This window comes from Danio rerio, chromosome 13, assembly GCF_049306965.1.
Source record: "Danio rerio strain Tuebingen ecotype United States chromosome 13, GRCz12tu, whole genome shotgun sequence".
NCBI classification, from domain to species: domain Eukaryota; kingdom Metazoa; phylum Chordata; class Actinopteri; order Cypriniformes; family Danionidae; genus Danio; species Danio rerio.
The window spans coordinates 27,729,742-27,755,118 of record NC_133188.1 but is presented as its reverse complement, the minus strand read 5'-3'; the positions used below and the strand labels follow the sequence as shown (position 1 = coordinate 27,755,118).

The 25,377-nt window shown below is 35.7% G+C and overlaps 2 protein-coding genes across 8 annotated transcripts in view; both read right to left on the bottom strand.

The window, feature by feature from the left end:
- Window positions 1-14,495, bottom strand: part of lgalslb (lectin, galactoside-binding-like b) — a 37,657-nt gene extending 23,162 nt beyond the window's left edge. The window contains exon 1 of one of the 5 annotated variants that reach the window (XM_073919399.1): window positions 13,389-14,495. In XM_073919399.1, coding sequence (XP_073775500.1) covers window positions 13,389-13,440 — 52 coding nt within the window. In that variant the 5' untranslated portion in view covers window positions 13,441-14,495. The remainder of the gene's footprint in view (window positions 1-13,388) is intronic. The other 4 variants (XM_073919406.1, XM_073919405.1, XM_073919407.1 and 1 more) reach the window with 4 other exon arrangements.
- Window positions 14,495-25,377, bottom strand: part of sertad2b (SERTA domain containing 2b) — a 72,347-nt gene continuing 61,464 nt past the window's right edge. For all 3 annotated transcript variants that reach the window (XM_005156787.6, NM_212794.1, XM_021480539.3), the window contains 1 exon segment: window positions 14,495-19,863. In XM_005156787.6, the coding sequence (XP_005156844.1) occupies window positions 18,774-19,859 (1,086 nt within the window). In that variant the 5' untranslated portion in view covers window positions 19,860-19,863 and the 3' untranslated portion in view covers window positions 14,495-18,773.

Sequence of the window (25,377 nt, the reverse complement as noted above, 5' to 3'; positions counted from 1 at the left end):
AATGTTTACTATTACACTTTCATGTAATTTCATGTTCAATGCTGGGTTCCACACAATTAAGTTCATTTAATTATTTTTACAAATTTAAGTTGATTGAACATTAAAAAATTAAGTCAAGTCATTTTTGAGTGTATTATATTACTAAACATACACTAAAAATGTATTTCTGCAAAATTGTTGTAAACAATTTATGTTGATTAAAATTAAATTGAGTAATGTTCAACTTAATTTGTTGTTTAAACTGAGCCCAAATAAATTGTTTACAACCACTTAACTTAAAAAAGTAAATCCAAGCAATAATCTTTGAATCATTTTTCAGTGTAACTTATCTTCACAATATAGACAGTTGAAGTCGGAATTATAAGCTGCCCTTTGAACTTTTTGTTTTTAAATATTTACCAAATGATGTTTAACAGAGCAAGGAAATTTTCACAGTTTGTCTGATAATATTTTTTTCTTCTGGAGAAAATTTATTTGTTTTATTTCAGCAAAAATAAAAGCAGTTTTTAATTTTTAAAAACCTGACCTAACCTAACCTTACTTCAACTGTATATCTTTATATATATCTTTGTATATTTAAATAGCTTTAAAATAATTGGATATAAATTGTCTTGACCTGCAGTAGAGCTGTTGAAAAGCTGCACACAAAATAACGAGCTTCATCAGGTTTAACTCTGCTTTTAACAGAATTGTAAGTTAATATCCTTATGATTTTTTTTCCTTCTTAAAAATGTTTGCATTATTATGCTAATGTGAGAAACCTCTTCATGACTAAACAAACTAAGCTCAAAACATTTTCAGTCATTTTTGTAAACCTGTTTGACCCGAATAAAACAATGATTCATCCGAGAAATATTATCAGAGAAAAAAAAAAATCTCAGGATGTGTTATGGTAATCTTCCTTGGCATATTATGATGTAAAATTAATATTTACCAGGGCATTCTTAGCTTTATTTTACTGGAGCACAATAGTATTTATAAAGGCATCAGAAACCTTTAAATTAAAAGTGGCAATTGATTAAATAATTGCTTGTTTAATATAAGTGACACCTAATATGGCATATTGTCCAGATCAATATCTATATTTACAGAAATGTTGGATAATAATGATGGACTTAAAATGTAATCAATTATTGTAGCAAAATATCTATAAAAGTAACATCTTAAATAAGTAGAATATTAATAAGTAGGTACTATAATAATAAATAAGTAGAATATTAAAGACATTTTAGATGATGATATTGCAGTGCCTAATGATTAAAAATGGTAAAAAAAAAAAAAACACATATTTGGCCAAATCAAAATGATTTGCCATGGCTCCTGATAAAACCTTGAGCTTATCTTAATAATACATTATGACGCTTAATGATTTCTCGACACAAGAAGCTGAACATTATTTGTAGCATATTACCTTGACAGCACATTTTTATTTTTAGGTGAACAATCCCTTTAACTATATCAAACAACTAAAATAATAGTAGCAATGTTTATTTATCGTCGTTAACTAATATATATCTGTTCACTTTTAACATCTGTTAGGAACCCCAAGCTTGAAATTGCTCCACTGTACAAGCCAAACAATTAATAAAGAGAAATAAATCAAATTATATTAAGACACCCCTGCTTGTAATGAGGTTTCAGGAGTCACATCTCTCACTCAACAAAATAACAAAGAACTTCAACAACAATAAAAAAGGAGTAACTTACCCCCCAGCTACTTTATTAGGTACAACACAACACAAATGAATAATCAGCCAACTACATGGCAGCAACTCAGTGCATTTAGGCATGTAGACATGGTCAAGACGATCTGCTGCAATCTAAACTGAACATTAGAATGAGGAAGAAATGTGATTTAAGTGACTTTAAACGTGGCATGGTTGTTGGTGCCAGATAGGCTCGTCTAAGTATTTCAGAAACTGCTAATCTAGTGGGATTTTCATGCACAACCATTTCTAGGGTTTACAGAGAATGGTCAGAAAAAGAGAAAATATCCAGTGAGCGGCAGTTCTGTGAGTGCAAATGCCTTGTTGATGCCAGAGTTCAGAGGAGAATGGCCAGACTGGTTCCAGCTGATAGAAAGGCAAGAGTAACTCTTGTACACCACTCGTTACAACCAAGGTACGCAGAAGAGCATCCCTGAACTTACAACACGTCTAAGCTTGAGGTGGATGGGCTACAGCGGGAGAAGACCACACCAGGGCTTACTCCTGTCAGCTAAGAACAGGAAACTGAGGCTACAATTTGCACAGGCTCACCAAAATTGGACATTAGAAGATTGAAAAAGTGTTGCCTGATCTGATGAGTGTCGATTTATGCTGCATAATTCAGATGGTAGGGTCAGAATTTGGGGTCAACAACATGAAAGCAAAGATCCATCCTGTTTTGTATTAACGGGTCAGGCTGCTGGTGGTGGTGTAATGGTGTGGAAGATATTTTCTTGGCATACTTTTGGCCCATTAGTACCAGTTGAGCATTGTGTCATTGTGTCAGCCTACCTGAGCATTGTTGCTGACCATGTCCATCTCTTTATGACCACAGCGTATCCATCTTCTGATGACTACTTCTAGCATGATAACTTGCCATGTTATAATCATCTCAGACTGGTTCCTTGAACATGACAATGAGTTCACTGTACTCAAATGGCCTCCAAAGTCACCAGATCTCAATCCTCTAGAGCACAATCATGGAAGTGCAGTGGACTAATTTGCAGCAACTCCGTTATGCTATCATGTCAATATGGACCAAAAGGTCCAATTATTCTGAGGAATATTTCCAGTAACTTGTTGAATATGCCACGAAGGATTAAGGCAGTTCTAAAGGCAAAAGGGGATCCAACTCAGTACTAGCAAGATCTACCTAATAAGTTGGCCGGTCAGTGCATAGTCAGATTTATTTACCACTAGTTGGTTAAAGGAGAATAAAAAAATAAATCTGCAGAGAAAAGGACAAAAAAATAAGAAAAAAACTACAGCAAGGTGAATTTTGAGATCTCTTTATATAAGTAATAATAATACTACTTTTGATTTTAATAATGTATTAGTAGAAGTTACAATTAACAGTATCTGTTATTTTAATAGTTAGTTCATGTTGACATCTTTTACACTAACTGAACTAGTATTAACCATGCATTGACCAGAGGAGTGCAGATGCTGCCATAGCTCTCAGTTTAGATTCCAGCCAGCAGGGGCAGATCTTGGCTTCGTTTGTGTGTGTGTGTGTTACATAAACGTGCGACTGCTTGTGTGCCTGCTGAGCTGGGCCTGTGGTTGGTGGGGAGTAGGTGTGGCTTCGCTCCCTCACAGCAGAACAAGATCATTCAGATATTTGCACAAAGCCAACCTGACAGGGAGAGAGAGAGAGCAGGGCTTTTGCAGTCTCTCTCTCATTCTATTTCTTTCTTCTCCCTCTCTTTCTCTTTCTCTGCCTCCACAGAAACAAGGAAGACTGTCTACTTCATGCCCTGTGAACTGAGCAGAATCAAATTAGAAATGCAACTGCATGGGCAGTTTACTTTCCACCTCGCGCTCAGTTTAAAGGGACAGTTCAGTCAGAAAAAAAAGTATTCTGTCTGTCATTTACTCACTAATGCTGTTTCAGATGACATTTAATGAAGTGCTTTGTGCATTGCACTATATGATTGATCTTGACACCAACAGGCATTGCTTACTTGTTCATTCATTCATGCATTCATTTTTTCTTCGGCTTAGTCCTTTAGTTATCAGCGATCACCACAGCGGAATGAACCGCTAACTGTTCCAGCTTTTTACGCATAAGATGCCCTTCCAGCCATTTTTGGATGTATATATATCACTGATTGTTGAAAAGTGGGACAACACTGGTTGCAAAAATTAAAAAAAAAAAAAAAAGTTCTTTTATTGAGATAAATGAAACTAAATTTTTGTATTTTGCATTAAGGACTGGCGATATCTTATCATTTGCAATATATCAGTAGAAATTGTACACGTCAAAAAATGTATTGTTTTAATAATAATAAAATATATAATAGGGCTGTGATCATTTATTATTATTTAATTAGCAAGCACTAAAAATAAAAGCTACGAGAGCTGTCAATGGGGTGGTACTGTCACAAGAGGAGGACAGAGGCCAGAACTGTGAGTAAATAATAAAAAGTAGTGGATTGGATGATATGGAGGGACCAGAGGATGATATGGAGCAGGGCTGCAAAATATATCGTTTCAGCATCGATACTGGAATATGTGCATATGCAATAGTCACATCGCAAGATATGCAATGTTGAGTCTGAATTACAGGAGCTACAGAATTGTATTTAATCACTGTATATATGGACTTTGATTTATGCAAAAAATAAATAAATAAATAAATAAATAAAAACATTTCTTACTTTAATCTTTTTGTGTCTTGTTTCTAGTCCAAAGTATCTACATTTCATAGAAAACAATTAATTCGTGTACCCTTTTGGCAGATTATTTCCTTTAAACAAGCAAAATATCTTAATTTTATTATTTCTTCTGATGGTGAAAACTTTACTTTGTCTAAGATTGTTTTTAATATTTGGACTAGAAACCAGACAAAACAAAGTAAGAAAAACATTTTTAATGTGATTTAATTTCTGTAGACGAATACTGTTAGACTCTCCATAAAAACACTGTAAAAAATCTGTTATTTTACTTTTTTTTTGACAGCTGGGGTGCCAAAAAAAACCTGTAAAATAATGGCCATTAAATTACAGAAATGTGCTGTAAAATAATGAATGTTAAATTACAGAAATTTCCTTAAATTTAAATTTCCGGTAAATTTCTGTAATTTAATGGCTGTTATTTTACATTTAATAACAATAAAATAACGTAAAATAATTTTGTTACACTGTAAAAAAACATCTTTAAACCATCTTCTGAAACATTATTCATATCGCAGCATTTTAAACACAGAAAAATAAAATATCGCAATATCAGATCATGCAAATATCGTGCATTCCTAACATGGAGAGACTGAAAATAGATGATAGAGAGGGACCGGAGGATAGATGGAACCAGGTTCTTGGAAGGAGCGGGAGACAGACATCAGCCGAGACCAGATGAGAATCACACTAGGAGAGAGACGAGGAACACTAGCTATAACAGGGAAACAGAACAGGTAAGTAATATTCTGAGTAAGCTAGATAGCACTGACCATGAGCAATTGTCCTTCTGTCTATCGACGACGCTGGACACTGAGCAAGCGGAGGTTCTGGGTTATATGGGGCTGGCGTGAATGGCTGGGGATGATGTGCTGGAGCTGGGCTAATCAAAACTCAGGGAAGGGTGATTGGAGTAAATGGGGTGATTTTGAGCGGGGGGAACCTGGCCTGGCCTGGCTGTTATGATTAAAGGGTCCTTATTAATGGCTTAAGGGTACATACTAGTACCTAAAAAGTTCAAATGTGTACCACATGAAATTTTTAGGTACTAATATACAAATATATAATATGGTCTGAAACTCAATTCCTTGAGGGCCGCTGCTCTGTATAGTTTAGCTTCAACCAGCTCCAACTCAAACCTGCCTAATAGTCTCTACTAGTCTTGAACATCTTGATTAGTTGGATTTAATTAGGTTTGGAGCAAAACAGTGCAGAGCTGCGGCTCTCCAGGAATCGAGTTTGAGACCTGTGCTTTAAGTACAAATGTGAAAAAGGTAGCACCCCAGTGACAGCTCTCGTACCTTTATCTTTGAGTGTAAGCATGTGTGCAATACAGTTTTGCATGTTTTAGCCTGCTTACAAAGATTTATTGACATACTTTTATTTTTAATTCACTTTAAAACATGGCAGGTGTTTGAAATAACTCGTTTTTTGTGACCAGATGTGGTTTCATATTACAGAATGAGGAAGAAATCAATGCTCAACAATAGTCAATAATATATACAAGGCGGCTTGAAGAACAGAAATATTTCAGATATTGCCACAAGAGTTTGTTTCATGCTTCTATAAACTTTATCCTCTTTGCTCAGCAGCGGTGATAACTGATTTCTTTTCTTCAGTAATCTATATGTGTAGTTTATGTGCAAGGGCGTCCTCATTCATCCAGTATAAATGAAACAGAAATGACATTACACTGTGTGATCCATAAATGTGACACTATTTCAGAGGTCTCTCTGCTCCAGGAGACCCACTGTCCAGCAAAGTTTATTTCTAACCTGCTTTAGCACATCTGCTCATTTATTTTATATGATCCTGAAAAGCTTGATAAGCTGATTCAGTGTTTGTTTGTGGATAGAAGGCCCTAGGAGAGGAGCAGGGTTATTTTTTATATACGATATTGTCATTATTATTATCGCAACAAATACAAGAAAATTTTGTGATATATTTAAAGTCCATATAGGACAGCATGATTTTTATCTTACCATTCACTTATCTTGAATACTACCAGACATTAAAGAAAAAATGTGATTAATATTTCAAAATACATTCTCATGTGAGCAGACAATAACATTATCATACCACCAACAATTATTCAACAAATAAAAAATAATTAAAGTAGTATAATTTGAATTATTAGTAAAATGTTCATTAAGTTGATGAACACTTTTGTAGTAATTTAAACTATCAAAGTCATTGAATGCATCAATTATAGTATTAATCAATCACAACCACAGTAAATATTTTTACGTTTTTTTTTAAAGATTCAGAAATTTTGACAGTGTAGACATTTGATGGCCTTATTTATGTCAAAGTGTCCTGTTGTTTGAATATGAACTATATTCTCTGCTGACTGGCTTGTTTTCTCTCCATTCATTTGCACGTGTTGTTTCAATGTTGTAAATTTAATTAGATCCAGTGTGGGGTGTGTGTACAGTATGTGGATTTTAACCCTTACAGGATGACTGACAGGCCAGTTTAGTGTGAGAGGTGAAGCACACTTTGAAGCACACTATGTACAAAAATACATAGTTATGAGTTAAATTAAATATAATAATTTAACAATTTTTTTATTTTTGTAATAGAATGTTCAAGTGAAAGAAGTTACAGTATCCGTTTTGTTCTATTATTCACTATATGGTATGCATATAAAGATTACTAATATTTACTGAGAATTTATGCTTTTGAATTGCATTATGAGACCTTTATCTTTTCTCCACTAACATTTGATGTTGAAAAGTTTGACAAAAGGTTACACTTTTAATAGATTGAAGTGATAATTATCTGGGTTGGTGTTTGCAAATTATGGTACAAAAACCTGGTAATAAAATTACAGCAATTTTCTTTTTACTGACTTGATTCTTTGAACATTATTATGTATTTCTTATACAACAGATTATTTCAAATGACTAAAGGTCAATAAAAGTCATTTTGGTAAACTGTGGAGTTGACATTTCAACATCAAAAGTCAACAGAGATTAACGTCCCATAATGCAATATATTACTGTAAATAAATGGAAAACATTTGTGAATAAGAAGATAGAAACAGTTAATTAATGGATATATTTATATTGTTATTTGTTTGCACTGGGCTTGAATATTAACTGATGGAAACCCTTGTTGAAGGGACAGGTGTGTCAAATATGTCACAAAAAGTAGTGAGAAATCACATCGTCTTTCAGAATTAAATAAAAAAAACATCGGAAAATGATTTCTCAAAAGCAATTTCTTCTGTAATCATAATGGATAGGACTTTTCTGCATTGCTGATCGATTTTTTCCTTAAAAGTGAGTGTTGCATACTACAACCGGGCCAGTTAGCGGTCAAAGGTTAAAAAGTTGAGAAGTTAGAGGAATTTATGATGTCAGATGAAATGGAAAGTTGGAAAATTTAAAGCTGAAGATAATTTTGTGGGTGGTTTGGTCAGGGGGAGGGTGAACTCACAAAGTAAGTTCTCATTAAACACTTACTAACTAAATAATTAACTTACTACCAAGTGGTGTAAAATAAAACTTCAAATGCTCAAATTACTGTAATTGAGTATTTTTTCTTAGAAATTGTAAGTTGCTAAGTTGAAATAAAATTGTGTACTTTTACTCTCCCTTAAGCACATTTTAGTGCAGAATCGGTACTTTTACTCAACCTGCTGTCACTACTTTATTTTTTCCTATAGGGATTAGAAAAATCAGTCCTGTGTTTCCCGTCCAATCAAATCGCACATAGAAGGTAAATCGCATCATATTGAGCAACTTCAAGACACGGACGCTTCATACAGTAAATGCAGCAAACTATTTAAAAGTATTAAGTGTACAAGAAGATGTCCAAAATCTGTACACACAATGATCAAAAGTCTGTTTAGACTGTATGTCACTGATGGAAAGATGATGGTTGTTTACTGTATGATGACTGAAATGGCCTTAAACAATCACTAAATGCACAGAATGTTATGTTTACACACATATGCACAAATCACATGTAAATGCATCAACTTTTTTCAGTGTAATAGTTAGTTAGTTAAACTTTATTTGTCTCCGTAGGGAAATTTCATTTGTAGCACTCACAGAGACTTCTGACATTTCACATTTGGCATATTTGATATGATATATATATAAATCATTTAAAAACATGTTACCCCTACTGTAAATAAATGTCCACTCAACTATCAACTGCGAGTGGAAGAATTTTAAAACTAAATTGCTTGGGGTATTTATGATCACTTTTTCCTATTACTTACACACCTGGAAACACAATATCGACGACCTGATGGTAACCACTGAAAAGTGTTTGATAATAGATGTCTCTCATCATTGACAATAAGGATAGCCTTATTTAGTACTGATTCTTTGCATATAATATTAATGCTCTTTAGTTTTATTCCCATTAACTTTCAGGCTGTTGTTACCACCTTCCCCAGTGAACTCTTGTGGGCCTCAGAAGCAATTCCATACCAACAGATCACACAAAATGTTGCAACACTTTTGATAAAGCACTATAAAACATGATCAACAATGTGTTGTCAACTTTTAAAGACAGTAATTGCTTTAAGAAGTACATTCTCTGCTGAAGCTTCTCTCTTACACAGTGTCCACACATTCTACTTCAGCTTATTGTCCAACATCACACCCAAATATTTATAATATGTTACTAACTGGATTTGCTCTCCATCAATTAATGTGGGATGAGTTTTGCTTTGTGTTCTCTCTCTAAAATCAATAACCATCTCCTTAGTTTTTGAAATGTTTAGGAGAAGGTTTGAATTTTCACATTTTCTTCCATATGTATCATCTGCATATGTTACGATATATCTATTTTCAAATGAACTTATACAATAATTTGTACATAAAATAAATAATAACTGAGATAAAACACAACCCTGGGGAGTTCCAACTGAAGTACACATTTTATCTGAAATAAAACCTTCCATTTTAACCTTTTTAATACTCACTACTCTTGAATACTATTAAAAGGGCTACTTTTTACTCATACTTTGAGTAATATTTACAACAGATACTTTTACTCAACTTGCAAGTAATGGTACTTTTACTTGAGTATGATTTTTCAGTAATCTTTCTACCACTTACTAACTATGAAGACTGTTAAAAATGAGAGGGAAAAATGCTAAAAAATAAAACATGCGGACTGAAGCTGTCTTTTTAGTAATGTATTTTAAGTATTATAGATTTTCTAATTATTATATTATTTCTTTTATAGTATTATAGAATTTCTTTTACTGTTTCCATTTTTTTAATTTAGGGATGAAGCGATACCACTTTTTTACAAACTGATATGAGTTAGAGTATTTTAATTTGTGTACTCGCCAATACCAAGTACCGATTCCGATACTTCTTCGATTTGGTTTCAATGAAAGTGCAAGTAATTTTGAAGAAGTTTTAATTTCTGACAGTAGCAAGGATGAACTCAAAAATCTTTAACCGAAGGCTATTGACCTTATTCTAAAATGCGGAAGTGCGCCTGTTTTCGCGATTGTCTTAGAACTTCCGATTCAGTCGCCTATGGGAGAAATGACTAGGAATAATAAACGGCAGAAAATGGCCAAACTACTTGCTCAACAAACAAATGTTTGCATGACTACACAGACCAAGTAGCATAATATAATAAGAAAATATTAAATTGCAACATCAGGCAGTGTAACGAGCAGTTTTTAACGTCAAAAAATGAATGGAAGTGAATGTGACCGGAAGTCGCGAGACAAAAAGATTCAAATGGCAGCGCCCGCTCGACAGCTGAGAATAAGGTGAATTCCAAGCTAACAATAAACACATATTGTTGATAATGTAAATCGACAGGCCTTATCAATTACCGATTAAGCATGGACATTTAAAGGATAATCCTTGCGTATGTGCAGTTTCTGTTACCTTATGGAGTCTCTCTCTGGACTAATCTATTAATATATAATACATTAATTAATACATTAAAACATGGAAATCAGGTAGGACTACAAATTACATCAACATAATGAAATACTGTTTAGTGGTATCGATGCGTGGTATCGGCATTTCATGCACGATACGAGTATGAGTATTTTAACCAAGTATCAACCCGATACCTGATACTGGTATCGGTGCATCCCTTTTTAAACTATGATTTTGTCTTAATAATTTTTTAAAATTTGTCTATAAAGTTTTTATTTTTTACTTATTTTGATTTTGGTTTTAACTTTAGATTTTATATTAGCATAAAAATTATTAATATTTTATAAAAACAAGCTGAAATTAAACAAGTTTATTTTTTGTAGAGTTTTTTTCTCTCCATTTAACACTTTATTTTCACTTTACACTTTTGAAAGCCATTTAATGGCTTTAGCTTTAGCTAACATATAAATCCGGCTTTGATGCTCTCTCTCAGTCATTTTGAGTGTCTGAGTAATTTGTTTTGTGATGTCTTTAAAAGGCTGAAGTAATGAAACTGCAAACACTGCAGCACATTCTAGTCATGCAAAAGCAGTGAGCTGCAGTTAGGAAACATACATTCTTTTTTCTTCTTCTTTAGTTTGACCCACTTCCTCACGTGGATAAAACTGGGCCAACAAAGAATGTAGAAAAGGAGAGGACGGATAAAAACCACAGCAAATTAGTCAGCTTTATGACACTGGCCTCACAGCCTTTACAGGAAACAATACAGTATGAGAAGGCAAATATCTCCCGCTTTTTTACACATGAAACACGAAACTTGTTAAGAAGCTTGACTAAAAATGAGGGTAAAGTGAAAACAAGCCCTTCCTGACAGCGCTGGATTAAGAGCCTCCTGAATGTACTGTAAGGTTAAAGAGAAACTACTTGTTGTTTTAGATAAAGGGAAAGAAAAACAAATAGTAAAAGTGAGATGGTCAGTGTGCGTGATCCTACAGATCACACACTGACTCGCCACTCTCGTAAAAAGCAACATGATCCACAGGAGACAAAACATTCGGGCTGACCTGAGATCAGTTAGGCCGTTCCCCTACAGATATTGCCACGTGCTAAAACTGTCCCTGCTGCACAGCTGTGTGGCCCCAATACTGGAAATAGACTCCTGCTATACCAGCCCATGAGTCATGGGTGCAAAATGGAGGCAACAGTTGATGCAGAGAAATGTGTACTGTTTTGGACACAGCAGCTCAATGAATCCGAAATTATATAGGTTTAACCTTTACCTGACATGCACTCGTAGGCATGGGCTGGTGTTGTGCCGTAAAATGCATCCCTGCCAAATTATGCACCCCCTTGCTAAATTCACTACCTGATTACCTAATCCCAACTACACCTTCTAATCCCAATTAATCCCATACAAGTGAATGAGGGGGTGCATAATCTAGCAGGGGTGCGCTTTTCGGCACTATACGTTTCTGAAGAAATGATAACCTTGGATAAAAATACCATGGTTTCACGTAGCGCTGCACAATATATCATTTCAGCATTGATATCACAATGTGTCTATCCAGTAGTCAAATTGCAAGATATGCAATGTTGGGTTGGGATTATAGTTGACCAGGCAGAAACCACAGGTTATAACACAAGATTTGTGGAATCACTACAGAATTGAACCATAATATACCAAAAGTTTGTCATTTGTATTCGTTTCAATTAATTCCTGTAACTGTGTAATCATTTTAAGATAGTTTAGAGCATTCAGGCAGAAGAAATTGTAACTAATAAAGATTATTTTTATTGGATTATTTAAATGATGAAGACCAATTCACTGTTATTTTACATGTAATTATTCAATTAATTTACCTGAATATGGTTAGACTCCCCAGAAAACCACAAATTATGTCTCTTAATCTTTGCTCCATTGTGTTTTTTTATGACTGTAGTTTGTTTATTTAATGTAAATAATAAATAATATAAAATATATATTTAAATAAAATAATATATAGACCTATACATGAATCAATCTAAATGAATGACTTTCAAAATAGAGTTAAGTCATCTGGTATCTGGGATATCGCAAAATAAATCACAGAGAAAAAAATATCGAAATGTCAGATTTTTCCCATTTCGTGCAGCCCAAGTTTCACGATATTGTGTTTACTACTATAAATAAGTTATTTTTTAATGTCTGGGTATAGTCGGCGTCAATAACCTTGTGGATAAGTGCGCTGACACATAGCACCATGTATAACACCTGCATATAGCACTCACGGCAACCCAAGTTCAATTCCCAGCTGAGGTCCTTTGCCGGCCCTTCCCCTCTCTCTGCTTCCAATGCTTCCCTGTCTGTAACCTCCACTGTCCTTTCCAATTAAAGGTTAAACCCTCCCTAAAAATAATTCTATATAAATGTCTGGGTGGAAAAAAAATCTTTTGCTCGTATGTAGGTGCATAAGTTGTTTTTTTAAATGTTTGCTGAATCGTAGGCTAACAAACACATCTTTGGAAAAAAAACTAATATTTAAGACAACTTACTTATACTGCAAGAACTGTATTACAGAAAATGTTAGCGGTAAACTTTGAAACAGGATATCGTACCATGCATATGCACTTGATAAACAATCTAACTCAAATTATTTACCCCCTTAGCATTTTCTTTTTAACGTTACCTTTAACGAGCTAAATTGTAATATTACCTGATTAAGTGTATCTGTCAAATACAGAATGCTTCGAACTGAAACTACTAAAATAATGTTTGAATGGGATTTATGTACTTGCCTAATGTAAAAAGAATATCTATGGTTAATTATGCTAAAGGTGTAATCATGGTTTTGTGGCATATTTGTGACATAAACACAGTTTTACTAAAAATACTAAGGCTAAACTGATGCGTTTAAGAAAACTGTCCACGTTTTTTACTTGCTTTATTTAACTAATTATTTATTTTTCTAAGGGTCATTATTACAAAAAAGACTAGCAGGTATAGGCTGCATTATTTTTAACAATAAAACTATTAACATTTGGCACAAGTTGGCCTACTTTTTGCTGTTGATTCAAAACATCTCAGTAGCTTTGGACAAGATTTGAAAAGGCTAAGTGATCATTGAAGCTGTCAAACATTGAAATAAATCTCTACTTACATCGTATCTGCAGTTTGTTGTCGATCATATTGTGTAAAGAGAATATTCTCATGGCGTGAAGACTCCTGTCAGCGAGTCCAAGCTTAGTCAATAGAACTCTGGTGACTCAGCGGTGACTAATCTAAACGCCTCTGATTGGCCACTGCAATCATAAACGAAACATAAACTTGTGTGATTGGTTAAGATGCTCTGTCTGTAGAAGGCTAACTTTTATTTTCTTTTTCACCTTAAATGCGACAGCTAATTGTTTTTTAAGTCATTAGTGTAGCATTTTTTATTCATTTTTGGAGGTAGTTTAGTCACAAACCACCATATTTTTATATCACACGTCGTTTCAATTATAGTGAAGGTGCAGCATCCATGGCACATATAACCCAATATAATAACCTTAGTTTTACTTCAAATGCCATGATTAAACTATGTTTTGTGTAACAAACCATGATTGATTTGTAATTAAGTCTGTTTTTTTTTTTATTTGTGATAAGTAAATTCATTGGTGCAAAAAAAAGAAATAAACGTAAACGATTGGTTAAGTTGCTCTATGTGTAAAATGTAGACTTCAATTTTCTTTTTCACCTTAAATGCGAATGTAAATAGTTTTAAGTCACTAGTGTAGTCCTTTTCTTCTCATTTTTGGAAACAATTTTGTCACAAACCACTATATATTTTAATAACATCGTTTACGTTATAGTGTAAGTGTAGGAATTAACCTTACATATTTCTATGGGTCGCTCATATATATATATAATAAAGCTTTGTTAAATGTTTTATTGAGGGTTATAAGTGATTGAATGAGTTTCTGCCTGATTGAGCAGTTTTACATTCGTAAAATTAAAACCGGTTTAAGACCAACAAGACAATAATTCAGTGAATTTAAGACTTTTAAATGCTTAAAATTCTGTTTTAAAGTTTAAGACATTTTTAGACCTTGCGGACACCCTGCATAACCATATTTAATAACCTTAGTTTTACTACAAATATGATTAAACTATGTTTTGGGTAGCAAACCATGGTTGATTTATAGTTAGGTCAGTTTTATTTATTTGTCGTAAGTAAAATCCTTTATTAAGAGTCATGGTGCAAAATAAAAGAGAACAAACACAATGTAATTTTTATCCATTTTATTGTATGATATAAAACTAGAAAAGTAAGACTGTTTCAAATTCATAGACACATGTCCATATTTTATATATATTCTACAGTCCACACCTTGATGCAAATACAGTGATCATCAGCTGATGGGTTATTTTTCTCAAAATGAATATGTCTGTAATATTGCATAGAAAAAGGCACAGCTCCAAGGCTTGAAGATACAGCCTCTCTTAATGAGCAGAAAAAGGGTTTAGACCCTCCACCACATGTTGACTATTTCTTTTATTCTTTCTCTCACACACTCACTCATCCACTCATACACATGAATAATCCTAGTGGTCACCATCCTGAAACCACTTTCCGCAAACGTGTGGCCTGAACCATGGGACAGTGAGATACCATTTAAAAAAACAACAACCAATATCATCAAAAATCATGCTGCCTTTCTTCTTCTTCTTTTTACATTTGGCATTGAGGGTTCTCAAAAAGATTTGTTTTCCCCAGAAATAGGCTTTGGAAGATTGAAATCTAAAAGTTTGCAGAGAATAAAGTATTGCTTCACAAACCTTTCCCTTGCACACAATCTGAAATACATAAAACATTAAATACTCATAATTAAATAGGGGCAGAGCATGTTGATCTCAACATCTAGCACGAACGCCACCCCAAATGATCATACGAGAAACATAAAATAATGCATATTAAAACAAGATGAAACAAACATAAACAAAATGGCTTCCACCCCAATTAATAAGCAGTGATACATTCCCGTAAGCATAATACATTCCTATCTCATATTCTGTACAAATTACAATCTGGATGTTAGCTTAACATCGGAAGAAATAAAATAAATATATTTACACAGGAAACAAAACAATAAATAACTTAAAACAAACACTCCAAATCCAAAAATCCTAGAAGTAATATTAATCATAGTTTTGATTCCATGGTTTTTTTGTCCGGCTCTCATTCACGCATGTTTTCAATTCGCAGACATTCTCTCTTTTGAACTCTGGGTGAAAACCAACCAAAAATGTCTCTTAAAACATCAGATTATGACTGGTCACACTTATTGAAGAATAAATGTCTACGTTTTCCTCTCTCTCTGACATTGCACGCTCCTTCCGTCCCCAGTTGATCCTTACCAAGGCATATTATGCACAGTTTTTGTCGGTGTGTATATTTAATTAGCTAGTTTATGTCAGTCTAATACAGCTGATATGATAAATGGTCCCTTTCCTTTTATGTCAGACACATAAAATGATCCTTCCAACCATCCTCATTGCCTTCAGTGTTTCTTAATAGCAAATATACTGTGCTGTTTATTGCACATACATGCAGAATACTTTCCCCTCATACTTGTGCATATCAAACTCCCCAGCTAAAATGTAATATGGCCATATCTACTGGCCAAAACGACACTAGAACCCAGCAGGACATCAGAGAGAAAGTCTGACTGGAACATGAACAGACACAATCAATAAAACTCAAACAAAACAATGGTATAAATATAATAAAATAAGACCAAACCATACAAAAATCATCTGTACAATTATGAGCTATAATCCTGCATGCATTAGTATGTTAACAGAAATGTACCGTTGAGAGATGTGTATGACAGAAATGTTTGGCAAACAGATGATGATGGTAACTGAATAGTACTTATAAACTTGCATGTCCAGTACGGTGGTCTGAATTTCGCCCCATTTTGCATGAGCAGACATGCATAGACCCTCTTTGCATTAGTGTAGCATTAAAACTGAACCGGCTAAAACTGAGTGATGATAGAAGGACAAAAACAAAGGCCAAAAAAGGGAAGTTCCAACAATGCCTTGACACAGATAAAAAAGGAAATGGCTGAGAGAAGTTGACAGTTTGCTTATTACTGATCAGAAAAGCATTGATTGCATACAGTATTTGTAGCGTAAAGGGGTTTAGCATTGGCTTATTAATTGAAGAAATGTATCTGTAAAACAATGTGCATCAGAACAAACGTTCGCTTATTGCCAGCTGAGATGTAAACAAATGGAATCTTGAGCCGTTATGGCAGATCGCAAGAAATTTGGTTGGTTGACTGTAAATATCTGACCACTACACACATCAAATGTATAAATAACCTGGTAAACCACAATCCATAAATGCTTTCATTTCATAAATATATATATATGTTTTGTTGAAGGAAGGTTAAATGGATAGTTCCACCAGAATGAAAATCTTATCATTTACTCAACTCTATATTGCTCCAGACCAAAAAGATTTGATTTCTTCTGTGAAGCAGAACATAGTTTAAAGAATGGTGTGCAAAGAATACTGAAACTCATTGACTTTCATTATTTGGACAAAATAAATTTTTAATATAGTCAAGAGATAAAGGGCCCTATCATACACCCAGAGCAATAAGGAGCAAGACGTGTTGGGCACGATTTGTTGCTATTTTTAGACCAGCGCAACAGTCATTTTCACATTTTGCACCATGTTGTTTACATAGCAAATCTATTTGCGCCACTTTGTGGACTCATGGGTGTGCCGATCTATAAAGGAGGTGTGTTAAGGCGCATTGCTATTTTGAGGAACTGAAATAGGCTGCACCATTAACTATCTAAAGTACAGCGCAGAGCACATTAGTTATGCGCCTATGCGAGTCCAAACGCGTACGCATTGCTTAATACACACAGGATGTACAGCAATAAAATGTTATTTAATTAACATTGAAATTAAAATAAAATACAATGCAATTAAATGTCTCAAAAATAATTATTTTCTACATAAATATAAAAACCACTGCCTCTATGCCTTATCTCGAGTGGCTTTTTTCAGTTTATTCATGACAATTTGCATTTTATAATGTTATTATTAACAACACGTTTATATTTGTCCACCTGTCAGGTTTTGTAGACGAATGCATCACCATATGGGGCATAAGAATAGGACGCGTGTTTGGATATAATTACTGTTCATTTATTCCTTTGCTGGAAATTAGAACTAAATTTAGAAATAGTTTTGAAACAAATCTTTGTGCTTAAACGAAATTAAATATGTAGGATGAAAGACGTCTTTAGTAAAGTGCGTAACACCGTTTTCTTATCCACGGAAGTGAAGGAGTAAAGAGTAAAAGTAAAGAAAAAGTAAAGAGGCCGAATGGAGGATGCTCATTTCTCTGCAGACAGAGACTCTGACTGGTTTAATGTACGATATGCTCAAAACACACCCATAACTCATTAAGAGAATAAGCACAACCCTGTTAGACCATGCGCTGGGGTGCAGAGCATATTTTTCTATCCTTAAAATTGAAAAAGTGGATTCAGACACGCCCTAATGCTTTTGCTTCATGTGCTTTAGACTTTGCACCTAGATCGTTAAAATAGAGCCAATAGTCATATAGTCAAGCCTGAAACTATTCATGCCCCTGGCAAATTCTGACTGCCACTTTTTGTTCATAAAAGCGGAGAAATATTTTTTTAGACAATGATGCCTATTGTAAATCATCTTATTATCTTTTAGGATAATTTTCTGTCATTTCTGGGAAAAAAAAACCTGCTGGTTGATTTAAATTAACGAAGTAGGAATTTACAAGGGCTGTGAATAATTTTAGGCTTGACTGTATCTTTTTTATCCGACAGAAGAAAGAAACTCATACAGCCTTGGAAGGAGGTTGAGTAAATGGTGAACTACCCCTTTAAGCGGAAGCAGACAAACAATTCAATGAATAGATGACCACATATTAACAGCCTATTTTAAATATTACTAAAAAGCAATAAAACAGCTCTGAACATAAAAAAACACCACATAAACATAAAATAGCAACATTCTGCTTTCAAAATCATTGTGCTTTGTGAAAATGAACATGAGAACAAGGCTGCCGTTGCACATTCTTGCACCTGTATGCTGAGAAGGGGAAAGAGAGACAGTACAGCTGATAATCCATCTTGTTCAATTAGAAATGACGAGGAAATAAAGAGACGAGACAAACAAACAAGAATTTACCAAGTGGTCGTAAATGATGAAGGCACTCGGATCGGCCAGAATCCAAAATGTGTTCCGTAAGATTTCCTCATGTTCAATTTTTTGGGAAAGGCAAGCACAGTGCATGCACAGTGTTGAGAAGTAGTACTGGGCAACATCACCATTAAAATGGACATTAGTCTTTAAAAACAAAACAAACACAAAAAAAAACTGTACAAAAAAACCAAACACTCACAAAGTAATTCTTCAGTTTTGTTCTGTTCTGCATTTAAAAACTCTTTGATTGGATTTGCATTTCCTCCCCCGAGCAAGTTCCCTTCCAAACCCCGGTCACGATCCCACAAGCACCTCCATGATATGGTCCAGTTCTGTGAGGTCCATTTTGAAAGGCTGGTTGGAGCTGACAGCAGGAGCGGCACCACTGTATGGCGAAAAAGTCTTGAGAAGCTCATCCGCAGTCACCATGGGCGCCAGTTTTGATGGTGCCGCACCTGAGGATGAGGTGCAGGGGTCAAAGTCGTACATGGAGGTGTCAATGTCTGCAAAGAGGATGTCGTCCAGAGCTAGGTCCGTCAGAAATCCAGAGGACGAGGCTGACGGAGAGGTGCTCATGTCCAGGCTGTTAGGAGGAAGAGTCTCTGGTGTGTTGGGGACCGCTGAACGTTCCTCGGCCAGCGGGACCAGCCCTTCAAGCTTCGGGCTGCAGGGCTTACTGCAGTCTTTGGAGTCCAAGGCCCCTGAGTTTAAGCTGGGGGGACACAACTGGAGAGGCGAGGGGGAGGTAGCACCGGGCGCTGACGTAGCTGTAGGTAAAGGTGAAGGACAGAGCTCCTCAATCTCATCCAGGGCTGAAGAGAAGCTATCTCTGGCCACAGATGGAGAGAGTCTTGATGTAGGAGCAGGGGGAGCGAGCGGTGAGGGTGATGTGCAAAGGGAGACATTGTCCTCCTCTAAAAGAGAGGCCGGGGTGAGACAGGCCTCCAGAGGCGCTGGGTTTGACAGGCCTGATGAAGGGGATGTCAGGCTAGAAGCGGAGAGAGCCGGGGACTGGGAGATGGGGGGCGCCACCATGGACAAAACGCTGAAAGCAGGCTGTGGCTCGCGGAAACTTTCATCTACTGGGTCATCAGGTGGAGGGGAAGGTGGGAAAAAGAGCGGTCGAAGGTTGCCCTCTTGCTTCAGTTCATCCTGGATGCGCCTCAGCATGTTGTTTATAAGCACACGTTTTTCCAGGCTGGGCTCGGTGACCGCCCGGTGGTTGTACAGCTTCATTAGAGACATGTTGAAGATAGTCTGCCTCTGCAGGGTGTAGGAGACCTTGGACAGCCCTTCGGCTCCGGCCCCTGCCGCCAACGCTTTGCCTTCCAGCCCCTCTTCATCCTCATCTAGTTTCCGCTTTGCCCCTTTACCCAACATATATCTGCATGGGGAGTAAAGAGAAACAGATCGAGTGTTAGCCACACAGACACCCATTACCTTCATGACTCACTGCTGTTTATCTCTCATGACTCAACACTGGTTCCACATAAACTCTTTTGATCTACAGAAAAAGAACTAATGACAAAAGAGCCAATCATACACGTTTCTTGAAAATGAGCTGTTAAAGGTGTCTAATGCTTTCTGCTTAAAATACTTTCTCTGTGTCATTGGAGTGTGCAGAGGCAACCACATATAAGAGAGATTTAGGGTGTGTGTCCTTCGAGTGAAAAGTGACATCAGAGACATATATATACACACTACCTGACAAAAATCTTGTCGCCCAACCGAGTTTTAGCAACAGCAAATATTAACTTGACTTCTAGTTGATCATTTGGTATCAGAAGTGGCTTACAGTGTATGAAAGGCGAAGGCCTGTAGAAAACGCTTATTTTATCAAAATAAAATATGATTATGTCTTGTTTTTTAAATATTCAATTAGGACAGTAAGGTCTGACTTTGCTTAGACAAAAGTCCTGTCATTTAACAGAAATAACATAAAGTGTAGAATATAAAGTCATGGTGCAGTGTAAAAATAATTAATATCGTGTATGACTCTCATGAGCTTGGAGGACTGCATCCGTACATCTCTGCAGTGACTCCAGTGACAAAAACTTATTAATAAAGTCATCTGAACTCCCAGAGTTCATCAAGATTCTTTAAATTCATCTTCAATGCCTCCTCCTCCATCTTACTAGGGATGAAGCGATACCACTTTTATTTACAAACCAATGCGAGTATGAGTATTTTAATTTGTGTACTCTGCGATATCGATAACCGATTCCGATACTTCTTAGATTTAGTTTCAATGAAAGTGCAATTAATTTTAAAGGAGGTTTTATTTTTTGCCGGTAAAAAGGATGAACACAAAAATCTTTAACTGAAGACTATTTCAAGATAAAAATATAAACACATTGTTGATAACCCTGTAAATCCACAGACCTTATCAATTATCAATTAAGGATGAACTTTTAAAGGATAATCACTGCACTGACACTAATCAAGTATGTGCAGTTTACGTTACTTTATGGAGTCTCTCTCTGGACTAAGCTATGAATATATAATATATTAATTAATAAATTACGATACTGAAGTCAGGTAGGACACAAATCACATCCACATACAGTAGTGAAATATTGTTGAGTGGTATCGGCATTTCATGTACGATACGAGTATGGGTATTTTATCCAAGTATCGACCTGATACCCGATACTGGTGTCGGTGCATCCCAACGTCTTACCCCAGAGATGCTCAATAATGTTGATCTCTGGTGACTCAGCTGGCCAATCCTGGAGCACCATGACTATTTATTTTTAATGTTATGTTTATACATATGTTTTAGTTGAAATATATGATGCCATAATAATGCGTGCCAGGCTTTGGAATACGAGTTTCCTAAAAGTATAGCTAGGTAGAATTGAATGTTAGAAGATTGTACTGCTTGCTTGAAAATTTCAACTAGTGGGATGCCAGTTTGTGGGCAAGACTGTTTGTTTATTTGACCAATAGCAGATAAGGGGAGTGTTTTGAACACTTTTCTTGATAATTGTACTGTTAGTTCGAATTTGCAATTCCTGACAGAAACGGTATGCTCCATTTTTTTTAAAAAAAAGTACAGAAAGGATGAGGAGAAACAGGACTGGAACATAAACAATTTTGGAAGTTTATATTTCATTCATTTATTCATTCATTCTCCTTTGGCTTAGTACCTTTATGCATCAAAGGTCACCACAGCGGAATGATCCACCAACTTATCCAACACATGTTTTACACAAGAGAAGCCCTTCCAGCTGCAACCCATTACTGGGAAACATCCATAAACACTCATTCACACTACAGACAATTTAGTTTAACCAGTTCACCTACACCACATGTCTTTGGACTGTGGGGGAAACCAGAGCACCCAGAGGAAACCCACACAACAAAAACTCCACACAGAAATGCCAAATGGCCCATAGACTCGAACCAGCAACCTTCTTGCTGTGAGGCAACAGTGCTAACCACTGAGCCATCGTGTCACAAACTACATTCTTGATTACCAAATATATAATCTATAGTACAAAATGCTAATTTTGATAAGCACTAACAAACATAACAGTTGGTTTAACCCAAGTTAGTTAAAAACACAAGAAATTGTTGCGAATAACAGATTTGTGGTTTGAAGCTCGGTTGCTATGACATTGGCCAGCAAGCTGTTGTCATATTAGCATTCGGTGCCGCCGCTGGGGTGAGAGTCAGTACAGTCTCTGTGCGTCTCCATCAGCTGCCTTACATTACAACTGTGCCAAACAGATAAGGTAACAATATGAAGACGGCTGCACAAGCATCACAGAATCCCCTGAAGAACACCTCTGAGCACAAGAATTCACACTTTTGAGCTGCAGGGGAAAGACGTTCTTCTGGAAATAAGTGTACGCGCTGCACGTTTACAGGAATACAGCTCTGACTACTCCTTCCTGAGCACTGCTGCAGTGAGAAAAGAGGCAAATGTGTGTCAGACTTTCAGTAAGTACTCACGGTAAGAATGTGTCACACGAGCGCAAAGCCCTGATCACTCCCTGCTTAAATACATGCTGGCTGCAGGAAGACAAGATCCAGCTGAGTGTTTAGTGGAAAAGGGGGATGGAGAGGAGGAGCGAATATGTGTGTGTGTGTTATCAGCTACTGTAGCTCTAGATTCATGATATGAGATATTTAAAGCACATCATATTGGTCAATGTAGTATTACAGGACACTGGATCAATCTGCTCACTGTGTTCAAGGACAGAAAAGTTGTACATTGGTGCATTTCATCATGCTTAAATGTGTGTGGTGGTTATTTTAGTTTGTCATTCAATTAAGATATTTTTATATCTTACAATTATTTAATTTAATCATTTGGTGGCCGGTTTCATCCAAACAGCTTTCAGTGTATTCAAATTATGCGTTACGTTTGAACACTTCGTGTTTCCTGGGAACTAAACTCATGAGTCATGGAATTTGGAGGATGCTCTACCAGTTCAGCAGCTTTAATAGATTTCATGCATTCTCCGATCCTAAAGTATCTTTATATCCTGATTTAACTTCTTTAATGAAACATAGACTATCGATTATCGGTTAAATTCTGAGATCCGTAATATTATTTTGAATCACGTTCACTAAGACTGTGGTTAAATATAGCAAAGGTGTAATATTGTGAAATATGAAATAATGAAATAATAAAATTTAAAACCAATTCAGGTATTCTAATATAATTTAAAATACATCTGTGTTGGCAAAGCTGAATTTTTTGCAGCCAATACTATGGACATTTCTGTCATATGATCCTTCAGGAACGCTGACTTATATTTTCTTAAAAATAAAATAAAATAAAATGAAATAAAATAAAATAAATAATATATATATATATAATTTCCCAAGAAACCATAATGACCTCAAAGCCTCAAACTAATATACAGTCCTCAGCATTATTGAGTACACCCCATGCAATGTATTTTGGTGCATTTAAACAAAACAATTTTTTACACAGATATATTTAAATAATACTTTAGTCACCAAACATATGTAGAAATGGAAAGATAATACAATTAAATTCAAGCAAAAAATTGCAAAGAAAATTACAACCTACAACATTTCAACAAAATTTTTCCATTTTTTTGTTTCTCCTGATTTTTCCTCAATTTTGCCTAAATTCGTATTTAATATTTTTCTTTTACATTTGGGTATACAAGTTTTTGGATCATTATCTTAAATTAATATTGTATAGCTTCCTATTAAAAATAAGAATTTTGATGAGGGGTGTACTTATATATGCTAAGCACTGTACGCCCAACCAAAATACAATTTATACACTAAAATGTTCACCTTGCCTATGACTTTAAACATTTTTAAAACTACAGTTAACTTCTTCTCTGTAAAACTTTAAATGAGAAAAAATATGGACTGCACCTTTAATTAATATATTAACTCAATCACAACGGTCTCTAAAATGACATGTCAGCAAAAAAGAGAAGTCAATTCAGAAGCGAAGCAAGTTATTACATTGTCATGAAAGATCATCATGAAGACCAATATTCCTTTCTTCAGAAACAAAGAGAGCTAATGAACCAATCACAAAAAAATAATAATAATGAAAAATCAAAAAGTAAGAAAGTAAGGTGTCCATTTTGATTTCACATCGGCTTTAAGGTCAGAATGAGGGTCATTTATTGAGTATAACATATAAGTCATTAAAAACAACACATCAGTCTCCTCTCTGGGCCACAAAGAAAACACAGAGACAGTGAGAGAGAGAGAGAGAGAGAGAGAGAGAGAGAGAGAGAGAATGAGAAGGAAGCCGTTCCTGAGGCCTCCCCTCATTAGCATAAAGTGAAGCCCGGTAGCAGTAGGCAGCAATGCAGTGTGCTTGAACTTAATACAGGCTGACAGCCTCACGCACCCTCGCCCTGCCTGCACACACACACACACACACACACACACACACACACACACACACACACACACACACACACACACACACACACACACACTGCGCAGACGCAGATCTGTCAGGCAGCTCTGCTCACTCAGGAAGTACAAGTGACTGGGCCTGTTGCTTTGCTGCCTGTTACTATGACAAACACAGTCAGCTGGGAATCCACCCAAAGAGTTGACAAAGAGAGAGAGAGAGAGTTTTGGGAGAAAAGGAGGCTGAGGAAAGTTAAAGGAAGAAAGCTTTCTCTTCTCTCGCTACAGCTTCTGAGCTGAAGGATCTAAAACAACATACGACTCGCTGGAGAGAAAATCAGGTTACGTCTGCTGAAGAAGGATGTGCATTCCCAAACATGCTGGTTAACATGCAGAGCACACACATAATTGGTAAGATGAAGGGTTTATGAATAAATATGGACATCAATGATTAATTGACAATTGATTGATTCATTTATGATTGATTGATTGTTGGTAAAACCACCCCAGTTTCATTGGAAATATGTGCCTCGGCCTACATTTTTTACAAAACATGAAATCCGTTTCAGATGACAAATACACTAGCTAAATGGTTCTGTCTACATTTTAAGTGTTTGTCACCTAGACCAGCAAATAACTGACCTACACCATTTCCAAAACCAAACCAATAGTGTTTTCGTAAGCTAATGTAAGAATAAACTGCATTGCGACTAGGGCTGTGCGATTCATTGAAATTGAATTGCAATCACAATTAGAAACCTTGCAATTAGCTTATCGCAAGAGGCTGCGATGTGAAATCTTTGTATTATATAATTTCCCCACTCAAGGCAAATGCGTGGCTGCCGTTTGTGTGTGACAGTCTTACTGTCCAAATGAGCGAGCACACTTTTGTTCTGTCCAATCAGAATTGAGCAACAAAACCAAGCGGAAAGCCTACAATAAAACAAACAAACAAACACAACAGCATGTCAGTAATATGGGAATATTTTGGTTTCAAAGTCACAGACACCAAACAAAAACAGGTCATTTGTAA